The 22,324-nt window shown below is 59.3% G+C and overlaps 1 protein-coding gene across 1 annotated transcript; it reads left to right on the top strand.

The window, feature by feature from the left end:
* Positions 1-10,665: 10,665 nt before the first annotated feature.
* NEFH (neurofilament heavy) lies at positions 10,666-21,004 on the top strand. The gene is made up of 4 exons (XM_029049337.2): positions 10,666-11,586; positions 15,778-15,977; positions 17,384-17,508; positions 17,929-21,004. Exons 1-4 carry the CDS (start codon positions 10,695-10,697, stop codon positions 20,327-20,329), a joined length of 3,618 nt encoding a protein of 1,205 aa, XP_028905170.1. The 5' UTR covers positions 10,666-10,694; the 3' UTR covers positions 20,330-21,004.
* The last annotated feature ends 1,320 nt before the right edge of the window (positions 21,005-22,324 follow it).

Below are 22,324 nucleotides of genomic sequence, written 5' to 3'. Positions count from 1 at the left end.
TAATCATTATTATTATAATTAATAATCCCCACTTTACAGACGAGGTAACCGAGGCACGGAAAAGTGAAATGACCTGCCCAAGGTCACAGAGCAGACGAGCGGCAGAGCCAGAATTAGAACCCACATCCTCTTGACTCCCAAGCCCGGGCTCTTGCCACTACGCCATGCAGCTACCTCTCCTCTGCCTCAGAGAGGAATCTGTGAGGACGAAATGGAAGTGATGTGCAAAATTCAGGGTTTTATTGCCGAAGAGGGCGGTTTGCTGGGACTCAGAATGCCAGGGCTCCGACCTCCCCTCCCTGCTGAGAGGCCGGGTGACGTTGGCCCTCTGCCCTTCACTTTTCCCACATCACTTCCTTACCTAGGGCCTTGATCCTCACACAAGGGTAGTGGATGAGTGGCTCCTTCAAACTGAACCTACAAAAAAATGAGAATAATAATCATAATCGTCAAGCACTTACAAGATAGCACGCACCGTGTTGCATTTAAATTCATGCATTCATCCAATCGTATTTATTGAGCCCTTACCGTGTGCCAAGCACTGATCCAAGCGCTTGGGAAAGGACACTGAAACGGTAAACAGGTATGTTCCCTGCTTAGACCGCGAGCCCCGTGTGCTCTGTGCCCTACTGATTAACTGGCATCTCTCCAGTGCTTAGAACAGCGTTTTTATAAGTATTTGTTAAATGCTTAGTAGGTGCCGGGCACCGTACTAAGCGCTAGGGAAGGTACAAATTAATCAGGTTGGACCCTGTCCCTGTCCCGCATAGGGCTCACAATCTAAATCTCCATTTTTACAGATGAGGTAACTGAGGCACGGAGAAGTGGCCTGCCCCAGGTCAAGGTCACCCAGCAGACAAGTGGCGGATCCGCGATTAGAACCCAGGTCCTTCGGTCTCCCAGGACCGTGCCCTATCCACTGAAGGACTTTACCGACATCAAAATAACAATAACGGTAATGCGATTGGAATGGGCACCGTTTCTGTCCCTCCCTGGTCTCAGCCTAGGGCGGGAGGGCAGCTATTTTATCCCTATTTTCTAGATGAGGAAACCGAGGCACGCTAAGAGACTTGGCTCAGGGTCGCCCTGCTGGCATCGCTGGGACCAGACCCCAGCGCTTAGAACAGTGCTTGGCAGATAGCAAGCGCTTAACAAATACCTCCATTAATTAATTAACCCTGCGGTCCGGACTCCCCCTCCCCCCGCTCTAACCACCAGACCTCTCTGTCTCAAAATGCATACAGAGCCGTCCAAAATCACGCAGTCACTGAGCAAACCCGGGAAATCCTTCCTCCAGGGCAGGTCACTATCTCCAAGAGAAGAAGCTGCCTGGGCCCTAACCTTTCTCGCTCGGTGTCTTGCTTTGGAAAAGACCCAGGAAGCCAGCGAAGGCCTTGTGAATACAAACGTCTGCAAAACCGTCATCATCCCATCATTATTAATTCATCGGAAGTAGGCACCGGGCAACCGCGTACAACACACCGAACTGAGCATTTCGGAGAGGGCGATGAAATTAGGTAGATATGATCCCTTCCTCGGGGAGGTTCCAATCCGAAGGGGAAGAGAGAGACAGTGAAATCACCCGTCTCTAGCCTGGACCGTTTTATCTGATTCACTAAACCCTGTCTCCCCTTGCCAAAGCATCCTTAATCTTTAATTGCCCTGAAATGGAGGAAGGAAGAATAAAGGAGAGACAGATGGGTGTATTCCCCATGCTTCCGTACACCTCAGTCCCGGGCAGAAAGAATAACGGGATGGGGGCAATTTTCGGGTGTCCCTTCAACTCGATTTTCCCTTCCCCGGGTTGGGAAAGGGATCGAAGCGGAATGAATTCGAAGTTGAAAAGGAGAGTTTCACTCATGGAGACCTCGTGGCTGGATTCTGCAGCTGAAAATAGAGGCTCCGCCTAGGCTCTGCAGGTGGAAACCCTCTGCGAAAGATCACGCAAATCAGACCTGCCTTCCCCGGTGAACGCCTGCTCCTGGCGTGAAAAGGAAAATAGGGAGGGGAATTTTCCTTCCGTCTCGCTGCGCAGCCCTGAAAGTAGGACTCGTTGTGAAACGCTGAGTGGGGGCGACCGTGTCTGTCGGTGTAAGGAGATATTTGGAGAGGCAGCGTGGCTCGGTGGAAAGAGCCCGGGCTGGGGAGTCGGAGGTCGTGGGTTCTGATCCCGCCCCCGCCACTTGTCAGCTGGGTGACTTTGGGCAAGTCACTTCTCTGGGCCTCAGTGACCTCATCTGGAAAATGGGGATTAAAAGTGCAAGCCCCACGTGGGACAACCTGATTACCCCGGCGCTTAGAACAGTGCTTGGCACATAATAAGTGTTTCACAGATATCATTATTAGTATTCTAATTCCGGCCTCCCCAGCATGTCGCTGTGTGACCTTGGGCAAGCCGCTTAACTTTTCTGCGCCCCAGCTCTCTCATCTGAAAAATGGGGATTGAGACTGTGAGGCCGACGTGGGACAACCTGATTAGCTTGTACCCATCCCAGCGTTTAGAACGGTGCTTGGTAAACGCTTAACAGATACCACCGTTATTATTATTACTATGATTATCCACAATCAGCAGGAAACGCCTAGTCAAGACAAAGAAGCAGCAGCGTGGCTTAGTGGAAAGAGCGCGGGTTTAGGAGTCAGCGGTCGTGGGTTCTAGTCCCCACCACGCCACTAGTCTGCCGTGTGACCCGGGGCGAGTCACTTCACTTCTCTGTGCCTCAGTGACCTCATCTGTAAAATGGGGATTACAATTGTGAGCCCCCACGTGGGGCAACCTGATTACCTTGTGTCTACCCCAGCGCTTAGAACAGTGCTTGACACACAGTAAGCGCTTTACACGTGCCATAAAAAAAACAAACACAAAAGCTCCAGCTAGAGACCAGGGGGGCTCTCTGGACTCGAGAAATGAATAAAAGGGGGGAACCCTGCTTCCCAACTTGCCCCCCCCCCCCAAGGCCTGTTATGACACGTACCTTCGCTCCTTAGAATAAGTGCTTAGAACAGTGCTTGGCACATAATAGGCGCTTAATAAATGTCGTCATTATTATTATTATTCTTATTATCCTTGGAATAATCCCAGTTGCGGCTCAGGAAACCCCGTCCGGAAGCTTAGTGCTGAAATCCGGTCAACCTGCAGACCTTAAAGACACAGTCGTTCTTTCAGCCGTATCTATTGAGCGCTTACGGTGTGCAGAACGCTGTGCTACGCAGACCGGGATAATAATAACGATGATGGCATTCGTTAAGCGCTTACTATGTGCCAAGCGCTGTTCTGAGCGCTGGGATAGATAGAAGGTCATCAGGTTGTCCCACTTGGAGCTCACAGTCTTGATCCCCATTTTCCAGATGAGGTCACTGAGGCACAGAGAAGTGAAATGACTCGCCCAAAGTCACACAGGGTACAGACCTCTCCCCGGAAAGGCGGTTTGGAAGCACAGGGAATCAAAGAGACAGAATTCCCACCGCCACCCCACTCCGGGTCCTAGGGAAGCGGCCTGGTGTAGTGGGTAGAGCCCGGTTCTGGGTTCTAATCCAGGCTCTGCCGCTTGTCTGCTGGGTGGCCTTGGGCAAGTCACTTCACTTCCCCGGGCCTCAGTTCCCTCACCTGGAAAATGGGGAGGAAAACTCTGAGCCCCTCCAGGGACAGGGACTGTGTCCAACCCGATTTCCTTCTCTCTGCTCCGGCGCTTAGTACGGTGCCTGACACACAGTAAGCGCTTAACGATCAGCACCAGAATTATTATTATTATTATTTCCATTACAAGTAGGGCATTATGGAGGGAGACATCCCCCGAGAATAATGTGAGCCCCACGTGGGACATGGACTGTGTCAGTCGGTCAGCGTTTAGCATGGGCAGAGCACTGTACTAAGCGCTTGGGACAGTACAACAATAAACAGACATATTCCCTGCCCACCACGAACATACAGTCTAGAGACGGAGACAGACATTAATATCGATCGTCTCTGTTGCCGGAATTGTACATTCGAAGCGCTCAGTACAGCGCTGTGCACCCAGTAAGCGCTCAATAAATACGACTGGATGAATGAGTGAACAAATAATTACAGATAGATACATAAATGCTGTGGAACGACGGGAAATGACCTATCCAACCTCAATAGCCTGTGTCTGCCCCAGTTCTCAGTACAGTGCCAGGCGCGTAGTGAGCGCTTAACAAATACCACTGAAGCAAAACAAAACAAAACAAAAGACTTGGCCCAGAACCGGATTCATTGAACTTTTTAGGGACCAGGGGGAATCCATCCATCTAGAAACTGGGTGTACTCTGTCCGACTGCCTGCAGAGCACTGTACTAAGCGCTTGGAAGACTCCGGTGGAGCTAATAGACGTGATCGTCGTCCCCGCCGAGCTTACAACACGACAGGCGCTACATTTAAAGAGAGGAGGAGGAAGGGAAGAGAGAAATTTAGTAGAGTTCCTGCTTAATGGAATGTGATTTCTGTCATTCATTCAATAGTATTTATTGAGCGCCTACTATGTGCAGAGCACTGTACTAAGCGCTTGGAATGTACAAATGGGTAACAGATAGAGGCAGTCCCTGCCCTTTGACGGGCTTACGGTCTAATCGGGGGAGACGGGCAGACAAAAACAAAAGCATTAGCAAAACGTGCCAAGGAAGGCGGTGAGTACGAGGGCCTAAATCGCCAGGGAAGGGGAGAATCTGGTTTTTCTACAAGACCGAAGATGGGGGTTTGTTGTTTGAGTCCGCTGCGGTGTGGGAAAGTTGCATTATAACAATCTATAATCATGGACTGAGGGCAGATGGTTCAAAGATTCCGACCGTATTTTTCAATATGCATTCTCCTATCAACTCTAAGCGTCCAACCCCAGCAAAGTGGCTCCATTTTACTGCACTGAACGCCGTGATGATGCAAAAACACAAAAGTCGCCCGTGGCACACTTTTTAAAAATTATTTCATTTTTAAGGGCATTTGTTAAATGCCTACTCCACTACTAAGAGCGATGACGATGGTATTTGTTCAGCGCTTAATAATAATAATAATAATGATGTTGGTATTTGTTAAGCGCTTACTATGTGCGGAGCACTGTTCTAAGCGCTGGGGGAGTTACAGAGTGATCGGGTTGTCCCACGTGGGGCGTCTCACGGTTTTAATCCCCATTTTCCAGATGAGGCAACTGAGGCACAGAGAAGTTAAGTGACTTGCCCACAGTCACACAGCTGTGCCCAGCACTGTTCTAAGCGCTGGGGGTAGATACGAGGTATTGAGGTTGTCCCACGTGGGGCTCACAGTCTCCATCCCCATTTTGCAGATGTGGTAACTGAGGCCACAGAGAAATGACTTGCCTACAGTCACACAGCTGCTGAGTGGCGGAGGCGGGATTAGAACTCAGGACCCTGGCTCCCAAGCCCGGGCTCTTGCCACTAATAATAATCATTATGGTATTTGTTAAGGGCTTACTATGTGCCGAGCACCGTTCTAAGCGCTGGGGGAGATACAGGGTAATCAGATTGTCCCACGTGGGGCTCACATTTTTTAATCCCCATTTTTACAGATGAGGTGACTGAAGCACAGAGGAAGTGAAGCGACTTGCCCAAGGTCACACAGCAGACAAGTGGCGGAGCCGGGATTGGAACCCACGACCCCTGACTCCCAAGCCCGTGATCTTTCCACTAAGCCACGCTGCTACTGTTGCAGGCACTGTACTGAGCGCGCTGCGGTAGAGACGAGCTAGGCAGGTTGGAGACTGTCCCTGTCCCGCGTGGGGCTCGCAGCCTTAATCCTTATTTTACAGATGGGGTCACTGAGGCACCGAGAAGTGAAAGCGATCAGCCCGAGCCCACACAGCAGACAAGTGGCGGAGTGGGGATTCGAACCCAGGACCCTCCAACTCCCAGGCTCCTGCTCTACCCACTAGGCCACGCTGCTTCTGAAGCTGAGGACGGGGAGGGCAGTCGCATTAGAGAAGCAGCGTGGCTCAGTGGAAAGAGGCCGGGCTTGGGAGTCGGAGGTCATGGGTTCGAATCCCCCCTCTGCCCCTTGTCAGGTGGGTGACTGTGGGCAAGTCGCTTCACTTCTCTGGGCCTCAGTTCCCTCATGAAGGGATGAAGACTGTGAGCCTCACGTGGGACAAGCCCCCGGCGCTTAGAACAGTGCTCCGCACGTAGTAAGCGCTTAACAGATACCAACGTTATTATTATCGTGCAGCCGCAGGGTCGTTTCTTCCCGCAGCATCTTGCAGATCGTGTTCTACCCGAGCAGACTGGTGCTGTGGAAAGAAGGTTCCCTGTTTCTCCCATCAGGTTCCAGCCCAATTGTGCAAGGGAAACGTGTGTTGAGCAGAACCAGGGGTGCGTCCCGATAGTTTCTCCTCACTTGATGGCCCCCCTGCCCCTTCCTCCCGAGTAGGGGGGCCCGGTCACGTAATTTCCACTTTTCCTCATCTCCCACTTGCTCCTGACTTGCTCCCTTTGCTTCTCTTCTAATAATAATGATAATGTTGGCGTTTGCTAAGCGCCTACTATGTGCGGAGCACTGCTCTAAGCGCCGGGGGAGATACGGGGCCATCAGGTCGTCCCACGGCAGGCTCCCAGTTAATCCCCACTTTCCAGAGGAGGGAACTGAGGCACAGGGAAGCGAAGTGACTTGCCCACAGTCCCACAGCTGACGAGTGGTAGAGCTGGGATTCGAACCCATGACCTCCGACTCCCAAGCCCGGGCTCTTTCCACTGAGCCACGCTGCTTCTCTAAAGCAGGAGCGTGGCGCAGTGGCGCCAGCTCGGGCGCCGGAGGTCGTGGGTTCTAATCCCCGTTCCTCCACTAGCCTGCTGTGTGGCCTTGGGCAAGCCATTTCACTTCTCTGTGCCTCAGTTGCCTCATCTGCAAAATGGGGATCGAGACTGTAAGCCCCACGTGGGACACCCTCATTACCTTGTGTCTCCCCCGGCGCTTAGAACAGTGCCTGGCACAAAATAAACGCCGAACAAATACGATAATTCTTCTTATTCCCTCCTCTCCCAGCCCCACGGCACTTTTGAATATCTCTGTCATTTTCTTTATTTATATTAAGGCCTGTCTCCCCCGCACCTCTAGACTGTGAGCTCGTCGTGAGCGGGGATTGTCACTCTTCGTTGCCGTGTTGTTTTTTCCCAAGCGCTCAATACAGTGCTCCGCACCCAGTAAGCGCTCAATAAATACGATGGAACGATTGAATTTCCGGGGAGTTCCGCATGAGAGGATCTGGACGCGGCTGAATGTCCAGATCTTGGATCCAGTCGAGGCCGCGACCTAGAGGGTGAGCCCACTGTGGGTGGGAAATTCGTCTCCCACCTGGTCCCAAGCGCTCAGTACAGTGTTCTGCCCACAGGAAGCGCTCAGTACAGAAGCCTGGGTGGTTGGATTCCTCCTCCGGGAAAAAGGGCCCAGAGGGATCGTGAGGCACACCCTTCGTTCATTCATTCATCCAGTCGTTTTACTGAGCGCTTACAGCGAGCACTGTACTGAACGCTTGGGAGAGCACAACACAACAACAAGCAGCCGCATTCCGAAGCAGCGTGGCGCGGTGGAAAGAGGACGGGTTTGGGAGGCAGAGGTCATGGGTTCGAATCCCGACGCCGCCACTTGTCAGCTGACTAGGGGCAAGTCACTTCACTTCTCGGTACCTCAGTTCCCTCATCTGTAAAATGGGGATGAAGACTGTGAGCCTCACGTGGGACAACCCGATGACCCCGTATCTCCCCCAGCGCTTCGGACGGTGCTCTGCACATAGTAAGCGCGTAACGAATACCAACATAATTATTCTTCTCCCCTACTCGCAACCGCCGTCTACCCCAGTGCTCAGCCTGGAGTAAGGGCTTGGGAGAGCACAGTACAACGGACGCATTCCCTGTCCTCAACGAGCTTCGACCCCCGAGCTCGGCCTCGAGGAAGCGCCTACTGTGTGCACTGTACTAAGCGCTTGGGAGCGGCGTGGCTCACTGGAAAGAGCTCGGATTGGGGAGTCGGAGGTCGTGGGTTCTAATCCCAGCTCAGCCCCTTGTCGGCTGTGTGTCTTCGGCCAAGTCACTTTAACTTCTCCGTGCCTCAGTTCCCTCCTCTGTAAAAGGGGGGTGAAGAGTCGGCCCCACGGGGGGACAACCCGACTCCCTCGTATCTCCCCCAGCGCTTAGCACATAGCCAGCACTTACCAGACACCATCGCCGGTATTACTACTACAACGACAACAAAGGGACACATTCCCTGCCCTCAGCGAGCTTCAACCCCAGTGCTCAGCCTAGAGGGAGCGAGTTGTTAGATGAGTGAGATTATTCTCTTAGATTATCAATGACTTATCAGATCCCACTCTCCGGGCTGCGCTGGAGCCGGCTGTCGGATCGCTGAGTCTCGGGGTGTTGGGAGTTAACGGGGGGCGGGAAGGACACCCCCAAAAGCATCTCTGTCCTGGGGGGTTCTCTTCCCTCTGGAGGCCGAGCCTTATTAGCTATTTCTCCTAAGCGGGGGAGGGCTGGGATGCTACTGTGTCTTTAAGGGGGGGGGAAAAGAACGACAAAAATTGCTTTATCACGGCCCGCTTCTCCATTCCAGAAGGAGAACATTTCGGGCGGACCTTCCGGCGGAGGAGCGAGCACTAAAAGAGAAGCAACTGTGGCCTAGCGCGGAGAGCCCGGGCCTGGGTTCTCATCCCGGCCCCGCCGCTTCTCTGCTGGGTGACCTCGGGAGAGCCGCTTCACTTCTCTGGGCCTCAGTTCCCTCATCTGGAAAATGAGGATTAAGGCTGGGAGCCCCATGGGGGACAACCTGATTACTCCGTAACTCCCCCGGCGCTTAGAACGGGGCTCGGCACAGAGTAAGCGGAGATGATATCTAGAATTCCATTTATTTATATTGATGTTACCGCTGCCTGTCTGCTTGTTTTGCTGTCTCCCCCACCTTGGAGACTGCGAGCCTCGTCGGCGGGTAGGGATCGTCTCTATCGGTTGCCGAATCGTACTAAGCGCTGCGCGCAATAAACGCTCAGTAAATACCATCGAATGAACGAATACCATCGTCATCATCGACGCTCCACCTTTCGACTTCTCTCTCGGGGGTGGCCTGGCGGGTTCGGGCTTCAGAATTCCCAGAAAAGGGAATGTTTTAAATGGGGAGGGGAGGGAGCAAAGGCAAAAACGAGCCGGGGGTGGGGGGTCTGGAGGCGGGAAGACCCCCCCCCCCCATCCCTCCACATCACCCCGCAGGCTTCCGGTCCTTCCACCAACAATCGATTAAAGGACGGGGGAAAGAAGTGGGACGCGCTCGCTGGACAAGTTCAGGGTCCTGGAGCATCCATTTGGATTCGTCCTGTCTCGTATGCGCAGATTTTTTGTCCGCAGTAGGCAAAGCGGAGAGGGAGGGGCGGTGTGTTAAATCCTCCAGAGAGGGGTCCCCTCGAATGTGGGCAGCTTTCAAAGGAGGATCCCCCCCCCCATACTTCCCGATCCAGGGGATCACACCAGGGATGGACCTAGGAGGACTCTCACAGTCTCGACAGTTTAAATCCAGGACTCTGCACACAGTAAGCGCTCAATAAATGCTATCGAATGAATGACAGTTTAAGGAGCGTAGTAAAAAGCAGATCTCCTCTCTACACCCTTTCACCCCATTTCACGGAAAGGTGGGGGGCTCCTTCTCAAATCAACACCTTCCCCCCCCAAAACTTTCCCAGAAGGGACGGCTCGGTGGGGGTTTAACCCTTCCCTCCCACCTCGCCCTCCGTCCCGGCCCGCTTCGGTGCAAATTAACAGGAGAGTCAAGGTCAGCAAGCATCTCCGAGGCGATCAGCGACCCCGCCCCCCAAAAGTCCTTGAGTGTGCGCGCCCCCCCACCCCGGTCTCTCCCTCTGGGATGTCTCAGCGGGGGGGAAGTGAGAAGAGGGGACGAGGGATGGATTGGGGGGAGGTAGGGAGTGTCCCGTGTCCCTCCGAAGTGTGGGGCTGGGTGTGTGTGTGGGGGGTCTCCTCCCGCTGCAGTGCCGTGGCCCCCTCCTTTCTTCCGCGGGCAGGGGACCGGGGGGGGGAGGGGGGCTCTGCAGGGGTCATCCTCCGGCGGGGAATGGGTTGGTCCGCAGTCCGGGGCAGGGGGCTCTGCAAGGGTCATCCTCCGGGATGGGGGGGAAAGGGGGTGTTGGTCTGCAGAGTGGGGCGGGGGGCTCTGCAGGGGTCATCCTCCGGGGGGAAAGGGGATGTTGGCCTGCAGTGTGGGGCGGGGGGCTCTGCAGGGGTCATCCTCCGGGGGGAAAGGGGATGTTGGCCTGCAGTGTGGGGCGGGGGGCTCTGCAGGGGTCATCCTCCGGAGGGAAAGGGGATGTTGGCCTGCAGTGTGGGGCGGGGGGCTCTGCAGGGGTCATCCTCCGGGGGCGGAAAAGGGGCGGTGGCAACGAGGAGTTGGGGTGTGGGGGGGGGGGGGGTCCTGCATAGCAAGGTGTGTTGGGGGAGGAGCCGCGTCGGAGCCCCCGTCCTTCAACGCCTCAAGGCCGGAGGGGAGGGGTGTCCCCCCCGCCCCCTCTGCCCGACTTTTCCCCGCCCTCTCCCGTCGGTCCCCCTCCCCCTGACTGCAGCGTCCGGGCCGGGGGCCGGGGGGCGGGGAGGAGGCCGGGGGGGAGGGGGAGAGGGGGGGGACGACACCGGCGCTATAAAAGACGTCTTGTCCCGGCGGCTGCCGCAGTGCCCGCCCGGCCACGATGGACTACGGCCCGGAGCGGCTGTGGGCCCCGGCGGCCGGGCCGCCGCTCTACCCGCGCAAGGGTCCGGGCGGCGGGGGCGGCTCGGCCTCCAGCGGCTTCTCCTCCTGGTGTCGGGGCCCGGGGGCGTCCTTCTTGTCGTCGTCGTCGGCCTGGTCCGGCTGCTCCTCCTCCTCCTCCTCGCTGCAGCAGCTGCAACTGCAGCAGCAGCTGCAACTGCAGCAGCAGCAGCAGCAGCAGCAGCAGGTGCGAGGCCCGGACGTCCCCGACGCCCCCGACGGGCCGGGCCCCGGGGAGCCCCGCAACGAGAAGGAGGCGCTGCAGGCGCTGAACGAGCGCTTCGCCGGCTACATCGACAAGGTGCGGCGCCTGGAGGTGCAGAACCGCGGGCTGGAGGGCGAGGCGGCGGCGCTGCGGCGGCAGCAGGCGGGCCGCTCGGCCATGGGCGCCCTCTACGAGCGGGAGATCGGCGAGATGCGCGGGCGGCTGCTGCGCCTGCGCAACGACAAGGCCCAGCTGCGGCTCGACCGCCAGCGCCTGGACCGCGACGCCGCGCGCCTCCGCCGCCGCCTGGAGGACGAGGCGCGCAGGCGCGGGGAGGCGGCGGCCGCGGCGCGAGGCCTGGCGCGCGCCGCCGAGCGCGCCGGCCTGGCGCGCGCCCAGCTGGAGCGGCAGGAGCGGGCGCTGCGCGACGAGTGCGCCCTCTTGCGGCAGCACCACCGCCGCGACCTGGGCCGCCTGCTCGCCCGCCTCCAGGCCGACGCCGCCGACCCGGACGCCGCCGCCCCGGCCCGGCCCGGCCCGGACCTCGCCGCCGCCCTGCGGGACGTCCGCCGGCAGCTCGAGGGACACGCCGCGCACAGCCGGCTGCACTCCGACCAGTGGTTCCGAGGTGGGGGAAGGGGCGGACGCCGGGGGGGCGGGGGGGGGGAGGGGGCGCAGGAGGGACACAAGACCTGCCCCCTGGCGGGGGGAGGAGGAAGAGGAGGAGGACCCCCCCCCCGAGGGGAGGGGAAGTGGGCAGGGGGCGCGGGAGGAGGACGAGACCCCCCCCCCGGGGGGGAGGAGGAGGACCCTCGGGGGGAGGACCCAGGGGGGAGACCCCCCCCCGGGGGATGGGAAGGAGGAGGACCCTCCGGGGTGGAGGAGGAAGACCCCCCGGGTGAGGGGAATGGAGGAGGAGGACCCTCGGTGGGCAGGGGGCACAGGAGGAGGAGGAAGACGAGACCAGCCCGGGGGTGGAGGAGGAAGACCCCTGGGGTGAGGGGAAGGGAGGAGGAGGACCCTGGTGCGTGGAGGAGGACCTGCGAGGGGGGGGGAGAGGAGGAAGACCCCCCCCGGGGGTGGGGAATGAGAGAGGAGGAGGAGGAGGACCTGGGGGGGGAGAGGAAGACCTCCGGCGGGAGGGGAGGAGGAGGAGGACCGGCGGGGGGAAAGGGGCAGAGGAGGGGCAAGACCCCCGAGGCGAGGGGCGGGGGGGAGGGAGGGGACAGAAGAAGAAGAGGAGGACCCCCGGGGGGGAGGGGAACGGGGGCAGGAGGAGGAGGAGGATCCGCGCGGAGAAGGTGGACGAGCCCCGGGAGGAGGAGGTGAAGGACACGCAGAGAGGAGGGGGATGGAGGAGGATGGAGGAGGAGGAGGAGGGGGACCCGCGAGGAGCAAGGACAAGCGGAGATGAGGGGGCCGGAGGGAGGAGGAGCGAAGGATGGAGGAAAGGTGGCCGGTGCGGGGATGAGGAGGAAGAAGGGCGGGCCGGAAAGGAGGGCTGAGAGGGAGCGGGCAGGGGGACATCCCCGGCGGGAGCCGCCTGGAAGCCCCCCGGGACAAGAGGAAGGACCGGCCGCCCCCCAGCCGCGAGGACCCGGCGGCGGCCCGGCCCCCCTGAGGCGGGGCACCGGCTGCCCCGCCGGGTGACCCGCACCCCCGGACTGCCCCCGTGCCCTCGAGCCCCGCGTCAGTCGGGGCGCGGGCCGGACCCCCCGGTGACCGGTCCGGGGGAAACGGGGGTCCCGCCCTCCGAGGGGACGCGCGACCCCGGGCTTCCTCCACCTCCGTTTCTCGAGGGACCCCGTTTCGGTCATTCCTATTTACCGAGCCCTTACGGGGTGCGGAGCGCTGGACCGGACGCCCGGACCGTCCCCGCCCCCGACGGGCTCACGGCCCAGAGCCGGGGGGAGACGGACACCGAGACGGGTAACGAGGCCCCGCCGCGGGCCGGTGAGCGCTCCGGGGTCGGGGGTCGGCGGCGGATCCCCGTCCCTCGGCCTTTCGGGGCCGCCGACCCGCTCGGGCGCCCTCCCTGCCGTCTCCGTCGCTTCCCCCGGCAGGTGGGGACGGCATCTACTTCTCCCTCGCCTCCCGGGGTCGAGGGGAGACCCCCGGGAGACGAGGGAGGCGAAGGCCCTCCCCGGCAGCGGACGCGTCCCGTCGATTGGGCGTGAATGAGAATCGAGGGGAGCGCGCTCGTTTCCACGGCGCGGGGTCGTCCCCTAGTCAGAGGCGCGACGCGCGCCCCCCTCGCTTCGCCGGTCCCGGCTCCGCCGGAAGACGTTATCGATGATGACGACGATCACGTCCGCACGCTCGCCGAGCGGCGTATTAAGCGGTTGGGACAGTTCGATGAAAGGTGAAATAGATCCCCTGCCCACACGAGCCCGCCGTCTAGAGGGGGAGACGGACGCGGAGGTAGATTGCCGTAGAATATACACGGCCGGTAGATTGCCGTAGAATATACACGGCCGTGCCGCGGGGGAGAGAGAGAGAGGATGAGTGAAGGACCGAGTCCGAGCGGTGCAGAAGGGAGTGGGACAAGAGGGCTCAAGCGGGGAAGGCTTCCCGGAGATGCGCCTTCGTTAAAACTTCGATGGACGGTTTCAGGATCGTCCGGGGCCTTCGATCGTGCCCGGGATCAGCGGGGGCTCGGTGGGGAGGTGCTCTTCCCTCCGTGTCGAGCCCCGAGAGGGGAATCCGAGCTGGGGAGGTGGGGCCTGTCATCATCATCGCTGTCAAGTGCCGTCGAGTCGTTTCCAATTCGCGGTGACTCTCTGGTTCTATTTTCCCCGGAAGGTCCCATCTTCTGCCGTGATCCCTCGTCTTCCGTTACGGTCCCCTCGGTCGCCCCCCATCTGGCCGCCGGGTCTGCCTCTTCCACGTTTTCCCTGGACCTTTCCCCAGCATCAGCGTCTCCTCCGGAGAACGATAACGTCGGCGTCTGTTAAGCGCTTGCCGTGGGCCGACCGCCGTTCTGAGCGCTGGGGTGGACACGGGGGAATCGGGTCGTCCCACGTGGGGCTCGCGGTCTTCATCCCCATTTTCCAGATGAGGGAACCGAGGCCCAGAGAAGTGAAGTGACTCGCCCACAGTCGCACAGTTGACGAGGGGCAGAGCCGGGATTCGAACCCATGACCTCCGACTCCCCAGCCCGCGCTCTTTCCACTGAGCCACGCTGCTTCTCCCAGTCGGTCACGGGTCAGGAGAATCAGTCCTCCCGCCGGTGGGTCCGGGATAAGCTCGTCGAGGCTGAGTCGCTGGGCCTTCCCAAGACCGCTCAGGTTCAACTTGCTTCAAAATCCATTGGTTTTTCGGGCATCCCCTGGGATTTGCCAAAGCCTTTGCCAAAACCGCCTCCCCAAAGAATCGACGCTTCTTCTATCCCGTGGCGGTGGCTCAGGGAAAGCCGATCTCTGGAGGCACCTGAAAAGGGCGCCGGCGCGCTCCGTTTTGGGAGTCTCCCCAGCCCCCCCAACTCTTTTTGAGGTATTTGCTAAGCGCTTACTAATTGCCAAGCACTGTGCCGAGCTTTGAATAGCTACAAAGAGAGAAGCAGCAGGGTGTGGTGGATTGAGCACGGGCCTGGGAGGTCACGGGTTCTAATCCCCGCCCCGCCACTTCTCTGCCGTGTGACCTTGGGCAAGTCGCTTCACTTCTCTGGCCCTCAGTTCCCTCATCTGTAAAACGGGGATTGAGACCGTGAGCCCCACACGGGACAGGGACTAGGTCCAACTAGCTTTGCTCGTTTCCCCCCCAGCGCTTAGTATGGTGCTTGGCACACAGTAAGCGCTTAACAGATACCATAATGATTCCTTCATATTCAATCAATCAATACTATTGAATGAATATTTACTGATCGCTTACTGTGTGCACAGCACTGAACTAAGTAGTTGGGAGAGCCCAACAGAACATTCCCTGCCCACCCGAGCTTACAGTCTAGGGGGGAGGGGAGACAGACAGTAGCACGCATTCAAAAAAAAAAAAAGAATAATGATGGCATTTGTTCAGCACTAGGTGCCAAGCACAGTTCTGAGCACTGGCGGTTCCTCCACCTGGGGCTCACAGTCTTAATCCCCACTCTACAGATGAGGGAACTGAGGCACAGAGAAGCTAAGTGACTTGCCCAAAGTCACACAGCTGACAGGCGGCAGCGCCAGGATTAGAAGCCGGGACCTCTGCCTCCCGAGCCCAGGTTCCTTCCACTGAACCACCACGACGCTTCCGGCATCGGGCAGGGATCGTCTCTATCTGTTGCCGAACTGTATTTTCCAGGCGCTTAGTACAGTGCTCTGCACGTAGTAAGCGCTCAATAAATACTGTCGAACGGACCGAGAGCTCCTTGTGGGCAGAGATCGTCCCACGTCGTTACTGTTCTTTCCCAAGCGCTTAGTACCTTGAACTACTATCGAATGAATGAATGAAATGAGCTCACCGGGTCTAACAATCGAAACCGAGACGCAGAGAGAAGGGGCCGGGGAGAGCGGGCTCGCGCGGGCCCAGAGGAGCTCGGAGCCTCGCGGCGGGCGGGGAACGGGGCGGGCGGAGGCGCCGGTCGCCGTGGGTCGGGGAGAGCGGGGCGCGTTGGAGACGTGATCTGCAATGCAGTCGGTGGAGGGGGGAGGGGTCGTCCCGGGGGGGAACCGGCGACGGAGCCGAGCCCCCCGCCCCCAGCATCTCCCGCGGGAGGGCCGCCGCAGGCTCGGATGCGGCACGGCGGCCTTCCGTGGGCCGAGTCGGACCCCCGCTCTCTGCCGACCCAAGGGGGGGGTGTCCCCCTCTCACCCCGCACCTCTCTTCCCTCCGGGTGCCGCAGTGAGGCTGGACAAGCTGTCCGAGGCGGCCAAGGTGAACACGGACGCGATGCGCTGCGCCCAGGAGGAGATCGGCGAGTACCGGCGCCAGCTCCAGGCCAAGACCACCGAGCTGGAGGCCCTCAAGGGGACCCGGGACTCGCTGGAGAGGCAGTGCTACGACCTGGAGGACCAGCACCACGCGGACGTCGCCTCCTACCAGGTAGCCGCCCACGGCGCCCCCCGGCCGCTGAGGGCGGCCCGGGCCCCGACCCATCCGCTCTTTTTTTTTATGGCGTCGGTCAGGCGCTCACTCTGCGTCACTCTTCTGAACGCCAGGGTAGATACGAGTTAATCCGTTTGAACGCAGTCCCCGTCTAACCTGGGGCTCGCGGTCTAAGCAGGAGGGAGAACAGAAGACCCGAGGCACGGGGAAGTCAGGCGACTCGCCCGAGGTCACACAGCAGGCGCGGGGCAGAGCTGGGATTGGAGCCCAGGTCCGCCGATTCCCCGGCCCGGGCTCTTTCCGCTGCGTCACGCTGCTGCTCGTGATTTAATGATGCCGGTATTTGTTAAGCGCCTATTCTGCGTCAAGCGCCGTTCTGAGCGCCGGGGGAGATGGGAGTTAATTAGGCCGGGTAGAGTCCCTGGCCCACACGGGGCTCGCGGTCCAGGCAGGAGGGAGGTGAGGGATCGAATCCTCTTGGCCTCAGCCTTCTCAACTGCAAAACGGGAAGTGAAGCGGGTGGCCCGAGGTCCCCCCTGCTCACAAGTGGCGGGATCAGGATTAGAACTCACGTCCCCTGACGCCCGGGCCCGGGCTCTAGGCCACGCCGCTTCTCTGGGCGACGTCTCCCGGAGGTCCTTCCCGGGAGCCTTCGGCTGTCCCGAGGCCCCTTCGAGCCCCTCGGCCTTCAGAAGCGAGCAGTCGCGGCTCAGAGAGATCCGGGGCCCAAAACAGATGCCACTTGCTCACTCTGCCGAGCGGGAGGGCAAGCTGAGAAAGAAGCCTGGGAGCTAGGTAGCGGGGCTGTCGAGAAGATCCGTAATAATAATAATAATAATGATATTTAAGTACTTACTACGTGTCAAGCGCTGTTGTAAGCGCTGGGGTAAACAGAAGTGAATCGGGTCGGACCCAGCCCAAGCCCCACGTGGGCTCACGTTCTTAATCCCCGTTTTCTAGATGAGGTCACTGAGGCCCAGAAAAGCGAAGTGACTTGTCCAAGGTCACCCAGCAGATAGGTGGCAGGGCCGGGATTAGAACCCACAACCTTCTGACTCCCCGGCCCCACCCATGAGACAACCCAGATCTGGTTCTAATCCCAGTTCCGCCCCTTGTCTACTCTGTGACCTTGGGCAAGTCGCTTGAGTTCTCTGTGCCTCAGTGTCCTCATCTGTAAAACGGGGATGGAGACCGTGAGCCCCACGTGGGACAAGCTCATTACCGCGCATCTCCCCCGGCGCTTACGACAGTGCCGGACGCCTAGTGAGAGCTTAACAGAGACTATGACGATTACTGCCTGTCGGTCCCGTGCCGCTCCGCTGCCTTCTCTGAGGCCACCGGGGTGGGTTGCCTTAGGCGCGGGGCCGTCTCCCCGGGACCCACGATCCTCTCCGCGCCTCCAGGAAGCCATCCAGCAGCTGGACAACGAGCTGAGGAACACCAAGTGGGAGATGGCCGCCCAACTCCGCGAGTACCAGGACCTGCTGAACGTGAAAATGGCCCTGGACATCGAAATTGCTGCTTACAGGTACATGGGGTCGGAGGAGGTGGGACGGGGGTGGGGGGGACTGAATGAGGGGTTAGGGTCGAGAGCGAGGTACGGTTAGCAGGTGACCTTGGGAGGAGGGAGGAAGGGAGGCGAGGGAGAGCCAACGGACAGAGTCCGTGTGTAAAAATGGGGAGAGGAATTGGTGGAGAAACGTGAAGCGGGGCCCACGGCCTCTCTGGTCCCCATTTCCCAGATGGAGACGTTGGGAGAGGCCGGGTGACTTGGCTAAGGTCAGCCGGGTGACTTGGCTAAGGTCACCCGGCAGGATAGCGGTGGCAGACCTCCCGATTCCACATCCCTCCCTCTTTCCATCACTCCGCGCTCCTGAACTCGGGGCCGCTTGGACGAGAAGCACTTAAAAGACGAAAGTTTCCTTTTATCCTGACCCTTCTCTTACAGAAAACTCCTGGAAGGCGAAGAGTGCCGTATAGGGTTTGAGCCAACGCCTTTCCCCTTCTCGGAGGGGCTCCCGAAAGTGCCCCCCATTTCCACACACATAAAGATCAAAAGCGAAGAGAAGATCAAAGTAGTGGAGAAAGTGGAGAAGGAAACTGTCATTGTGGAAGAGCAAACGGAAGAGATCCAAGTGACCGAAGAGGTGACGGAGGAAGAGGAGAAAGGAGGAGGGGAGGAAGTGACGGAGGAGGGTGGGGAGGAGGAGGAAGTGGAGGCAGAGGGTGAACGGGAGGAAGAAGCCCAGTCCCCAGAGAAGGAGACTAAACCCCCCCCAACAGAGGAGGCTGCATCTCCAGAGAAAGAGGTCAAGTCACCGGAAAAGGCCAAGACCCCGGTCAAGGAGGACGTCAAACCCCCGGCCGAAGTCGAGTCACCGGAGAAGGTCAAGACTCCGGTCAAGGAGGACGTCAAACCTCCGGCCGAAGTCAGGTCACCGGAGAAGGCCAAGACCCCGGTCAAGGAAGACGTCAAACCTCCATCAGAAGTCGAGTCACCAGAGAAGGTCAAGACTCCGGTCGAGGAGGAGGTCAAACCTTCAGCTGAAGTCAAGTCACCCGAGAAGGCCAAGATCCCGGTAAAGGAGGAGGTCAAACCTCCAGCAGAAGTCAAGTCACCGGAGAAGGTCAAGACCCCGGTCAAGGAGGACGTCAAACCTCCGGCCCCAGTCATGTCGCCGGAGAAGGCCGAGACCCCGGTCAAGGAGGACGTCAAACCTCCGGCCCCAGTCATGTCGCCGGAGAAGGCCGAGACCCCGGTCAAGGAGGACGTCAAACCTCCGGCCGAAGTCAAGTCGCCGGAGAAGGCCGAGACCCCGGTCAAGGAAGACGTCAAACCTCCGGCCGAAGTCAAGTCGCCGGAGAAGGCCGAGACTCCGGTAAAGGAAGGCGTCAAACCTCCGGCCGAAGTCAAGGCGCCGGAGAAGGCCAAGATCCCGGTAAAGGAAGACGTCAAACCTCCGGCCGAAGTCAAGTCGCCGGAGAAGGCCAAGATCCCGGTCAAGGACGACGTCAAACCTCCGGCCGAAGTCAAGGCGCCGGAGAAGGCCGAGACCCCGGTCAAGGACGACGTCAAACCTCCGGCCGAAGTCAAGTCGCCGGACAAGGCCGAGACCACGGTCAAGGAAGACGTCAAACCTCCGGCCGAAGTCAAGTCGCCGGAGAAGGCCAAGACCCCGGTCAAGGAAGACGTCAAACCTCCGGCCGAAGTCAAGGCGCCGGAGAAGGCCAAGATCCCGGTAAAGGAAGACGTCAAACCTCCGGCCGAAGTCAAGTCGCCGGAGAAGGCCAAGACCCCGGTCAAGGAAGACGTCAAACCTCCGGCCGAAGTCAAGGCGCCGGAGAAGGCCGAGACCCCGGTCACGGACGACGTCAAACCTCCGGCCGAAGTCAAGTCGCCGGAGAAGGCCGAGACCCCGGTCAAGGAAGACGTCAAACCTCCGGCCGAAGTCAAATCGCCGGAGAAGGCCGAGACCCCGGTCAAGGAAGACGTCAAAACTCCGGCCGAAGTCAAGTCGCCGGAGAAGGCCGAGACTCCGGTCAAGGAGGACGTCAAATCTCCAGCGGAAGTCAAATCACCAGAGAAGGCCAAGATCCCAGTTAAGGAGGAGGTCAAGGCACCCGAGAAGCCCCAGAGTAGAGATGTCAAGTCATCGGGGGCAGAGGAGGCTAGATCCGCCGAGAAAGAGGTAACCCCAAAGAAAGAAGCGGTGAAGCCACCGGCCAAAGCAGAGGAAAAAGCCCCCGAGGTCAAAGGGAAGGAGCCACCAAAGAAGACAGAGGAGGAGAAACCCCCCGCCAAACCAAAAACGGAAGAGAAAAAGGAAGGCAAAAAGGAGGAGGCCCCCAAAAAGCCCGAGGCGGCAGCTGAGGAGAAACCCAAAGAGGCCAAAGCGGAGCCCAAGAAGTCCGAACCGGAGGACAAGAAAAAGGCCACGGCCCCCCAGCCGCCGCCGGCCTCTGAGAAGAAGGGGGAAGCCGAGGAGCCCCGGCCGGCCCCGGCCCCCGAGGGGAAGGTGACCGAACCGGCGCCCGAGCCCAAGGCCCCCACCCAGTCCGCCGAGAAGCCAAAGCCCGACCGAGCCCCCGCGGCCAAGAAGGAATCCAAGGCTGAGGAGAAGGAAGAGCCCAAGAAGCTGGAAGAGAAGCCCAAAGAAGAGGGCCGGGCTGGCGGCGGGAAGGAGGCCGGCAGCGAGGCCAAGGCTGCTCCCACCAAGACCGAGGCAGAGAAGGAAGCCCCCAGGCCCAAGGCGGAGAAGGCAGGGAAGGCGGAGAAGTCTTCCGGCACCGACGGCCGGCCCGCCGAGAGACCCGCCGCCGAGCCGGCCAAGAAGGGGGACGGGAAGTAGGACGGGGAAGGACCGACGGCGCCGTCGGCGGCAGCCAGAGACCCTCGTGTGAGGCCGAACGAGCGGTTCTGTAATTTCGTCACTTTTTTTTTTTTTTCCTCCCCCCACCCACCCTCCTTAATTTATCTGAAGTGAAAAGATGATGCTTAGACTGCAGGGCACCTTCCTTTTGCGCACTGGGACTCTCGTTAGCAATACAGCAGTGGAAGGGGAGAGAAAAATCAAAGAGCCTCGCCCTCCCCCACCTCCCGCCCCCCCATCCCCCTCACCGCCCCTCACTACCCTCCACAAACAGTGGTCAAGCAAGCTTCAGTAGCAGAATGCGATGATCCGCCGAATGCCAGGTCGAACCCGACTGTCAGCGTGCCCCCCCTCCGCACCCCCCGGCCCCCAAATAAGTGCATTTATTTCCTGTTTGTGTAACCGGAGGACGAAACACCCAGATGAATGTAGAGCGGGAAATGCGGAGTGCCCCGGAGAGACTCTCCGTAGGGACGGAGCTCCTTCGGGTTCCGGGAGCCGTCTTCCGGCGGGGAACTTCCTACACTCCCCGCGCCCCCGTCCCGCCCCCGGGAGACTCGCCGGCCACCGGGTTGGGGGAGGGGGGCGGGACGGAGGTCGGGGGTGAACCGTCAATTGCTTCCGTGCAATAAAATCAAGTGCTTACCAAAAAAATGACTTCCGCTTTGGTTTATTCCCTTCTCCGGGACGAGGGAGAGGGACCAGAGCAGAAATCCCATCTCAGTCCTCGGGGGCTGCTCCGGGAAGCCTTCCCTGACCCATCGGGAAACGGCAAAGAGCCCGGGGCCTGCGGGTCAGAGGAGCCGAGTTCTAATCCTGATCCGCCACTGGTCTGCTGTGGGACCTGGGGCATGTCATCTAACTTCTCTGGGCCTCAGTTCCCCCCTCATCTGCAAAATAGGGATTCGATACCAGTTCTCCCTCCTACTTAGACCGTGAGCCCCACGAGGGTCCCGATTACCTTTTATCCGCCCCAGCGTTGAGTACAGCGCTCGGCATTCAGTGAGCGCGTAACCATATTATTAAATCTCTCATCTCCCCACCTTATTCGCCATCCCTACTCGGATCAGTTTGGCACTCGAGTCCTCACCCCGCCCCCACAGTACTAACATACTTTTACTCTGCTTCCTCTCTAGTCTGGAAGCTCACTGTGGGCAGGGAAAGTCTCTCATATAATAACGGTGCTTGGTAGGCGCTACGTTCCAAGCGCTGGGGTAGATTTAGGTCAATGAGGGTGGACACGGTCCCTCCCCCCACATGGGGCTCGTACTCTTTGTCCCCATTTCACAGATGAGGTAACTGAGGCCCAGAGCGAAGTGACTCGCCGAAGGCGACGCAGCAGACGCGTGGCGGAGCCGGGTTTAGAACCCAGATCCTTCTGACTCCCAGGCCCGGGCTCTAGCCACTACACCGTGCTACTCTGCCAAGCGCTCAGTAGAGCTGTCTGCAAATAGCAAGCACTCAATAGATACCACTGACCGACTAATTCGGGTATGCGTTAAGCACAATGGGCCGAGCACTGGGGTAGAACTAACATAATCAGGTCTGACACGGTTCCGGGGGTTCCCAGCCTAAGGAGAAGGAAGAGCAGGTATTCAATCCCCATTACCCAGATGAGGAAACTGAGGGACAGAGAATTAAGTGGCTTGTAGAGGGAGGCAAGCAATGGGGCCAGGATTTAGAACCCAGGTCCCCCGACTCTCAGGCCTCGGCTCGATCCCCCTCGAAGACCCCGAGCTCTTTGCGGGCAGGGAACGTGCCCGTCTGTTGTCGAGAAGCAGCAGGGTGCAGCGGATAGGGCACGGGGGTGGGACTCGGAAAGTCACGGGTTCTAATGCCGCCTTCGCCACTTGCCTGCTGGGTGACTCTGGCCAAGTCACTTCCCTTCTCTGGGCCTCAGTGACCTCACCTGTAAAATGGGGAGTAAGTCTGTGAGCCCCAGGTGGGACAGGGACCGTGTCCAACTCCGTCGGC

This window comes from Ornithorhynchus anatinus, chromosome 21, assembly GCF_004115215.2.
Source record: "Ornithorhynchus anatinus isolate Pmale09 chromosome 21, mOrnAna1.pri.v4, whole genome shotgun sequence".
NCBI lineage: Eukaryota > Metazoa > Chordata > Mammalia > Monotremata > Ornithorhynchidae > Ornithorhynchus > Ornithorhynchus anatinus.
This window is presented reverse-complemented; position numbering and strand designations above follow the sequence as displayed.

What these genes read in the sequence shown, in the direction of transcription:
- NEFH (XM_029049337.2), top strand. Translation starts at nt 10,695, where the DNA reads ATGGACTACGGCCCGGAGCGGCTGTGGGCCCCGGCGGCCGGGCCGCCG. An exon ending in CTCCGACCAGTGGTTCCGAG is followed by an intron (nt 11,587 to 15,777) that starts GTGGGGGAAGGG and finishes CGGGTGCCGCAG; the next exon opens with TGAGGCTGGACAAGCTGTCC. An exon ending in ATCGAAATTGCTGCTTACAG is followed by an intron (nt 17,509 to 17,928) that starts GTACATGGGGTC and finishes CTTCTCTTACAG; the next exon opens with AAAACTCCTGGAAGGCGAAG.